This window comes from Carassius auratus, chromosome 39 (assembly GCF_003368295.1).
Source record: "Carassius auratus strain Wakin chromosome 39, ASM336829v1, whole genome shotgun sequence".
NCBI lineage: Eukaryota > Metazoa > Chordata > Actinopteri > Cypriniformes > Cyprinidae > Carassius > Carassius auratus.
In genome coordinates, this window is record NC_039281.1 from 12,161,743 (window position 1) to 12,170,229 (window position 8,487).

The following is an 8,487-nucleotide window of genomic DNA, read 5'->3' on the forward strand; positions in this document are numbered from 1 at the left end:
TAAATAGTATTATAATGCGCATCTGGTCAAAATAAACAAACGTAGTCAATTAAAATGATACCTAAATAAATACAACTACTTAATCGGACAACAATTACATAATCAGTTTAAGTAGTAGTAGTAGTAGTGCCGGGCTGAAGAGTTGCATCATGCTCTGGAAAAGGGGTAAAGCCTGGGAAGGTCCTGTGGGAATTGTAGTTCTGGTGGCTGATCCATTTCGAGACACTGACTATGCATTTACAACATGAGCAATAGCTGAACTAGAAAGAACAATGCATTTACGATTGAGATTTTATTTTTTTAAATAATAAATTTAGATAAGGTTACACAATAACTGTACATTATTTAATTCAATTTGAAAACTACCTACGAAATCAAACCACACGGTCATTTCAGATGATGGTAAGACTTCAATCTAACACAACATAAAAATAGCTTTCATCCACTCGATCTTCGGGGGGAAAAAAAGAAAAAAGAAGAAAAAAAAAAAATTTATCGAGAAAGCATGTGGACAGCATGAGTTCAGGAATCTCGCACACAGCATTCCACTGGAGATCCTTCAGGAAATAAGAAACTAGAGATCTTGAAATGCCAAAACTAGGACTCACTCACTCACACACACACACCTTTAGAAACTATTACATAACATTTGATGTGCTCAGTCTTTTTTTCGGGACCCCCCGGTTCCCTCCGGTCGTGTTTACGGTGCACGACCCATCACATGACTAACTGCAATTCCCATCAATCCTCTCGGCGCATGCGCACGCCGCGTTGTCTAGCAGTGGTAAACAGACGTCAGAAGGGAGTCTTCGCCTCGAGTCAAAACAAAAACAAGAAAGATCTACGAAGAATAGCTGTTTGTCTATCTCCATTAACAACTGAAGGGAAGCGATTTCGCGTTTATTTCAAGAGACGACCAAGTTATTGAAGAGAAGCGGGTTTCTTCGACTTTTACCGGAGGGATATTAACTCGTAAAAACTGGAGTTGGCTAACTAGGTGGATCTCTCAGTTGTAAAACTACGCTTGCGAGTTGTGTCCCAGAGGCAGAGTGGCCGGCGATTTAAAGTCGAGTTGTCTTTTCGAGGAACACATCGACCGTAGTGGGATTCGGGAAGGCGTCAACGGGACCGACACGTGCCCGCGGGAGCACCGTGAGTAGCCGCGTCTCGAGAAACATGGCAGACGGTGACACGCGCCAGCACATCGCGCGGAGGACCGGGCAAACTTGAGCGGCAATAACACGGATTTTTGTTGTATGGTAAAACCCCGTGAAACTACCCGTTATGATCGAGCACTCCTGTAAGACATTATCTTGGTCTTTTTTTAAAATGTAATATTTTGATCGTTTTTGATTAAGTTTCACGTACGGCTTTTTTTTTTGGCGATTTAACAATCTAGATGTTTTTAATTTGCCGATTAATAAAACAATTGATGACTTTGACAGGCAGCTGTAACGAGTAATTCCCATTCACTTGAATTCGTTTACAAGGACAGTATTCTTACAAAGTATTTCAGTTTTCAGGAAAGATTAGCGTACGATTTGACGCTCTCATATTAAAGTGGTTTATCAATTTTTGTAGAGTTTGTAAATTGGTCTACTTATATTTTTCTTGGTCTAAAATCTAATTGCGAAAGCCAATCAACCATTCGCTGCTATAATAGGAACCAGCGGGAGGGGGTTATTTTAGCAATTACAGCCCATCTTATGATTGGTTTTTCAATTTCACCTACTTAACTGCCTCAACGACAACGACAATGTTATTATTATTATTTTTCTGTTAAAGGGTGTTTAATTATATACGAAAAGTTCACAATCATCCCTTCACCACAGCGCGTCCTCTTTTCCAGTGGTTTAACTCAGTAACTCTTGACAATCCAGCTGTTTTGATGTAAATTTCCTTTGTTCCTTCTCCATTAAACAATCAGACCCCTTCTATCCTCGTTTGGTCTATTTAAATCAGAAGGTTTATGTTAGTTACTATTAAGGAGATTATTTAACCCCATTTAATCTCCAATCTGAGGATTAACTGACGCTATATTGGTGTGTTCAGATTATTACGAATCTGCTCCATTACGCTTTAGACAGTCGCGGTTACATTTTGTCCGGATAATTTATACTTTAGTGTTTTTAATATTATGCAATAAAATCTAAAACAAATCGTTCCTAAACACGATTTTTACACTATAATTTTTTTTATATAAACAGTCGAACTCTTAATCACCCTCTCTGTTGTTTTTTTAATCGTATTTTCGCATCAAAACAATTTCACTGAAATCCAGCCTTCCCCTGAAATTATCTGGATTGTATCGCACAATGGAGGAAGAAAACCTACCCCCGATTGACCCAGATTTTGAGCCGCAGAGCAGACCGAGGTCATGTACATGGCCGCTGCCTAGACCAGATATCTCAGCTGTCAAAGCTGGGGGGGGCGACGGCTCAGAGTCTGCTGCAGGAACTCCACCCACCGAGGAAGATAAACACGAGCTTCAGCCAATCATATCCGAGCCTGAGAAAGTCGCGGTCTCGGAGGGCGGGGCTGTCGCCGGAGTGGGCGGGGCCACGCCTCGAAAAGGCTCTTCCAGGCGTAATGCCTGGGGTAATCAGTCCTACGCGGATCTGATCAGCCAGGCGATTGAAAACTCGCCAGAAAAACGACTTACTTTGGCGCAGATCTACGATTGGATGGTCAAAACGGTGCCGTATTTTAAGGACAAAGGAGACAGTAATAGTTCTGCTGGGTGGAAGGTATGTATATAAAAAAGTAAAGATTAAGAATTATAATTAATAATAATAATCAGGGTTTGAAATGACTGACAATTCAGAACTACCCAAACAAAAAAATATGTAGAATTGGCCTACTAAAGTTAAGTTACTGGCCATTCAGAACTTCTAATAGCCAAAACAAAATGATCAGAAATAAAACGCATTAATAAAATCAGAACTTGGGCTTATATTGTTAAACGTATTGAAATATTTTTTACACAGTGAGGCCTCTCCTCTGACATTCTTGGAGGCGAAAAAGTGAGCCCAATAATAATAATAATAATTCATGCCCCAAAATATAATTTCAAGACACCATGAATAATGACACATAAAGATCTTGGATATGCAGCATTCACTGAATTAAAAAGGCTAGAGAGTTAAATTGTTAATATCGACACACAAAGTTCGATAGAAAAAAAGAAAAGAAAAACTGTCTAGTGACTTCACAGTATTGCTTGTCATTTTTGATTGGCAGGTGTTAATTTCAAACCCTGACAGTAATATTTTAAATCCTTTAAACCTTCTTATGCAGTAACATTTATCTATATTTTAGATTTGTAACATTTATCTCTCTTTTGATTATTTTTTTTTTTTTCATTTAGAACTCCATTCGTCACAATTTATCACTCCACAACAAGTTCCTGCGAGTACACAATGAGTCGACTGGAAAGAGCTCTTGGTGGATGCTCAACCCTGAGGGGGGCAAGACTGGCAAAGCCCCTCGCCGCCGTGCCGCCTCCATGGACAACAGCAGCAAATTGCTTAAAAGTCGTTTGCGAGCAAAGCAAACTAAAAAGCAGGCAGGAGCGGCAGGGATCGGAGGTTCTGGAGGTGCCCTGCAGGGTGAGGGTGCTTCTGGTCCTGGCAGTGCAGACAGTCCCGGGCCTCCAGGTCAGTTCGGAAAGTGGGGAGTGAACAGCAACAGCCCTTCCTCTCGCGGCAGCCTGGACGACCCGGATATGTGGACGAGTTTTAGGCCACGTACAAGCTCCAATGCCAGCACGCTGAGCGGGAGGCTTTCTCCCATTGCCACGGGGCAGGAGGAAGAGGATGACCTACCTGAGGACGGCCTTCTTGGTGGCTATTCCACAGGAAATCTTCCCCCAACACTAATGGAAGAACTGGATTTGATTGATGGGCTAACTTTAATGACTGGTTCGCAAGGTGGTGCGAGCCCAAGCACAGCTCCTCCTGCCCCACCTCAGCCTCTGCCCTCGGCGTCCACCCTGCTGCCTCGAGGGTCCAGCTTTCCTTCATTTCGGCAGCTGCAGCAATCGCAGGCTACGCAGGGATCCACTCCACCGGGCCCGCAGAGCTCGGTTCAACCCAGTGCCAGATCCAGCACAAGCCCATCGAGCTTTGGAAACTCACTTTTCAGCCCCCTGCCCGGTCCTGGTCACAGTGGTTTCAGCACTCACGTGCCCTCCAGCCTCGAAGTGCTCCTGACCTCCGATTCGCCCCCACCTAGCGATGTTATGATGACTCAGATGGATCCTCTCATGCCAAGCCAAGAAGGTGGTGGGCTTTTGGGGCTCGGGGGATCTATGTCCAGCAACCAAGCTAAGGCAGGTCAGATGTTGCTGAGAAAAGGCATTGACACAAGTACTGTGGGGCAGATGAGCCTCCGGCCTCAACCCCAACTCCAGCACTCACAGATGGGCTTTGGAATGATGCACCCAGCCATGAGCCAGGAACCGCCTCAGCTCTCAACTGTAAAGACCCAGCATCAGGTGCCAGGCGCTGGGCTTCTGCAGCACGGAACTGTCCTATCACCTGGAGGGAATGGAGGCCTGCAAGGTCTAGGCCAGTTTGCAACACCACCCTTCTTCATGCCCTCCCAGGACCGTCTGCCTACAGACTTGGATATCGACATGTTCACTGAAAACCTGGACTGTGATGTGGAATACATTATCAACAATGATTTTATGGATGGAGATCTGGATGACTTCAACTTTGACCCCATCATACAGGGTGGACAGGGCTATACTGGGCCAGCAACCACACAGAGCTCCTCCCACAACTGGGTGCCCAGTTAACTCCATTATTAAACATGAGAACAGGTATATGAATTTGGGTTTGTTTTAAAAAGGCATAGTTCACCCAAAATAGAAACAATTATTTACTCACCCTCATACTGTTTCAAACCCATCTTATGTTCTTCATGAGAACACAAAAGAAGACATCAGTGGGATCCAATGTTGACTTTCATTTTAAGGGCAAAAATGGTTGAGACATTCTTTAAATCTGCTTTTGTTCTGCAGAAGAAAATATGTCATACAGGTTTGAAACATGAGGATGAGTAAATTATGATTTTTATTTTATTTTATGAACTTTCTTTTGTTTCAACTATGGGTTTGCATTATTCTTAATTAAATTAAAGCTGTTCCTTTGTGTCCCGATGTGTTACTCTTTTCTCTTTATTTAATTTTATTAATTTTTTTTTTTTTACAGGAATGTCCACCATTCGTAAAACAACTTTTTAGTTGTTTATGAAAACAACTTTTCATATTCTCAAATCTTCGCCTCTGCATTTGCCATTGTACCTCAAATACATTAACTGCTTTGGCTAAAGACGACACGTGCTTGGCCAAGAAGTCTCATGTCACAATTTTCAATTTAATGACAAAATCAAACCTCACACATGTCAAGTGCCAATGTCAACTGAAGAGTGTGCTGTTGGACACAGAGAACATGGTCTTGAAACATATATTTTTTTCTCTTCTTTTGTCTTATATGTGCAACATTTTAGTTTTTTTTGATAGTTGCCATTTTTTGGCCAATCTTGGACTAAAGCACACCTAATAAACAGCTAATCTTGTTTATTACATTAATGCCTATGATGCGTACTGTAAGATGGAGATGGTACTCCTGCTTGAGCTTCTTCCCCCTTGTAATGGAACTCATTCGGCCAGGAGGATCAAATTCTGCAGCTTTTCTTGATGTGAAGTTTTGTTTGCTGAACAGCAGTGGAGAAGTCTGAGCATGAAAACAACATGGCAACACAGGAATGTTAAGTTGAGAACAACACTGACGGCGACGGTTTCACTGACCACAGCTGAACTGTTGAAGGTGTGCCCTCTCTCTCATCGGAACGAAGCATCAAAGTTTCAAGGTGGTTTGGTGACGCTGTGGTGTCAATGTGCAATTAGTTTGGCTTTTATGACCTCTTCCCTCACGAAGGCGTTTTCTTATGATGTGCTGAAGAGGCTGATAACTGAATGATGATTTAACTGTGTTATGTTAGTGATAACAGTATGAAGAAATGTGATTTTTCCACAGGGCATTTTAATGCATTTTTAATCCTGCCAACAAGTTAAATGGTATAGTGTTATTGTTGGAAACTTGGAGCCCTTTTGCGGAATGCAATATCTGAAGATTTTTTAGGTGTGTGTGTGTGTGTACAATTGTGTGCATTGAAATATGTTTAATGCTCCCGAAAAAACTTGATTCCAACACACTGACAACAGAATTCAAGGTTACGCTGAATCATTTCATTTATGCACAGAAGAAAGTTTGTTTTCTGAGATTTACTGAGATTTAGTTTGAAGCGAATCTTGAAGATACGTGGCTACAATAATGAGATGTTATGGTTTCTCTGGCTTGTTTGACTGTGTCCACACTTGCACAAATGAAAAGAACTATTTTCTCATTGTTCAGTTTTTCATAAAAAGCACTACTCATATTTTATAAAAAAAAAATTATTAAAGTACAAAAACAGTTGGATATATCGACTATAATTCTAATTTAGATTGGGGAGTTATTAACAGACTAATAAAAAAACATGCTTTTAATGAGCTTTTTTAAAAATCTGAGCAGAAGCTATTTCAGATCATTTTTAACGGTCATTTTCTATGTAATCTTTTATTTTTGTAAAAGATGAAATGCATATAGATTTTATACAGTAACCAAAGGAACACTAAGAACTGCATGTTGGAGGTATACATTGCAGTGTGGATAAGCTTTACAAAACCTTTTTGAAAAATCAGTGTAAACTAAATCCTAATTTGATTGGTTGCATGAGTACCTGTAAGAAAATACAGTACTTCTAAAGTTTAAATTTGCAATAATTGTTTGTACGAAATAGAAAAAATTATAAACGCTTTTCTAAGTGTCTCTACAATTATTTCATCTCAAAGCGCAAGACTGGTCCAACTGAAAATGATTAATGCAATGTTTCACTCTCAGGGTAATGATAATAATAATAATAATAATAATTAAAACAACTTCTAGAAGGAAGTAATGAGATAATCATGTTATGACTTCAATGCTCATGGCCTTTTCTAAATTATGAAAATCATTTATGCAAGCCAACATCACAGATATTTTAACATTGCAGAAATATATCTAATGTTGTTGCAGTTTATTATGAGAGATGTATCTAATGTATGCATTTGTAGCGTTCCTACAAAACTTCGTAAACTGCCAATGAACACTATAGCATGACGCTCCAGAGAAAACAATAGTTTTAAAATCCTCTTCTTTTCAACTTGTACCTTTTCTGTAATCGAAGGATTGACTTTTATTCAATGATTCGTTCAGAAGTTTTTTACGCAGTTTAAAAGCAGTATTCTGAAGTTTTTATGGGTGTATAAATTGGCTTTAATTTGAAATCTTGACATTAGTAACTCTTATCACGTTGATTTAATGGTCTGAGTGCATAAGATTAATTGATAAATCATTCTTTCCTTACAGAGGAATAATTTTATCTATTCATCGGTGCTAGATATTAAATATTAAATGGGCCATATTTGATCGGTGCACATATAGATATCAGGGCCTTTGATAATTTTATGCAACGTATATTGAGTACAATTTCTTAATGTAGAACATAGTATGAGAAAATAACCCATGTTTTAATTCCCAAACTCAGTTTTTGTATATTATAAAAGAAGCTGTGAATGGGGAGGGAAAAGCTGGGCGGTCTCACCATAAAATGTAACACTGCTCCTTGTAATGGTGTAATGTTTGATACAGCGATTGATGATTTTCAATCATCCGTTTACATCAATGTTCTTGTCCTTTGGGGCATCTTTTCTCATGTTTTTATCTTTGTACATGTAACGCAGCTCCTTGATGTCTAAGAGTGATTGGTATACCTGCGTGGTACAACTTTCAGAAAGTGTCAGGGCTGACAGTCACCTTTGATATTTTCTTATGTGTTTTGAGTGTTGATTTGAAAGTGATTTTTTTTGTGGTTAACACCCTGGCTTTGTTTAATTTCTCATAGTACAGATATTGAATATTGTATTCGTCCCATCAGACTGACGTAACAGGGCTGCTGCAGGAAATGCAGGAATTCTACACCTTTCCAAATCACTCTCACTTTCCTTGCTTGATATTAGCCTTCTTTTCCTATAGTAGTCATTCTTTTAGTTCTTTTAAGTTTCCAAGAGCGTTTGCTAAGTATCCCAGTTGATAACACAGGACATTAGTTTATGGTCTGGGTTGGATTTTTTTGTTTTGGGTTATGATGGGATGTAAAACTGACAAGTTGTGCATAGCCAATATACTGTATATGTACTTGATTGCTTTTTTTTTTTTTTTGGATCCATTTATTTTGTCCCCCATATTTTGTTAGTCAGGGTTCATTAAAAGCAGTTCAGCATAATAGAAATAAACCTAATCTGTTTAACACAGACTGTTTTAAGTTCATTTTGTTTCGTTGGTCCATTCATTTGACATAAGCAACTGTGCTGGGCTTTCATTAAATTGAAAGCAACTT

The 8,487-nt window shown here is 39.5% G+C and overlaps 1 protein-coding gene across 1 annotated transcript; it reads left to right on the forward strand.

Annotated features, from left to right (window-relative positions):
- The first annotated feature begins 748 nt into the window (after positions 1–748).
- Positions 749–8,417, forward strand: LOC113057947 (forkhead box protein O4-like). Its single transcript, XM_026225575.1, has 3 exons — positions 749–2,747; positions 3,368–4,825; positions 5,217–8,417. The coding sequence occupies exons 1-2, from the start codon at positions 2,316–2,318 to the stop codon at positions 4,799–4,801; spliced, it is 1,866 nt and encodes a 621-aa protein (XP_026081360.1). The 5' UTR covers positions 749–2,315; the 3' UTR covers positions 4,802–4,825; positions 5,217–8,417.
- The last annotated feature ends 70 nt before the right edge of the window (positions 8,418–8,487 follow it).

What these genes read in the sequence shown, in the direction of transcription:
- LOC113057947 (XM_026225575.1), top strand. Translation starts at nt 2,316, where the DNA reads ATGGAGGAAGAAAACCTACCCCCGATTGACCCAGATTTTGAGCCGCAG. An exon ending in ATAGTTCTGCTGGGTGGAAG is followed by an intron (nt 2,748 to 3,367) that starts GTATGTATATAA and finishes TTTTTCATTTAG; the next exon opens with AACTCCATTCGTCACAATTT.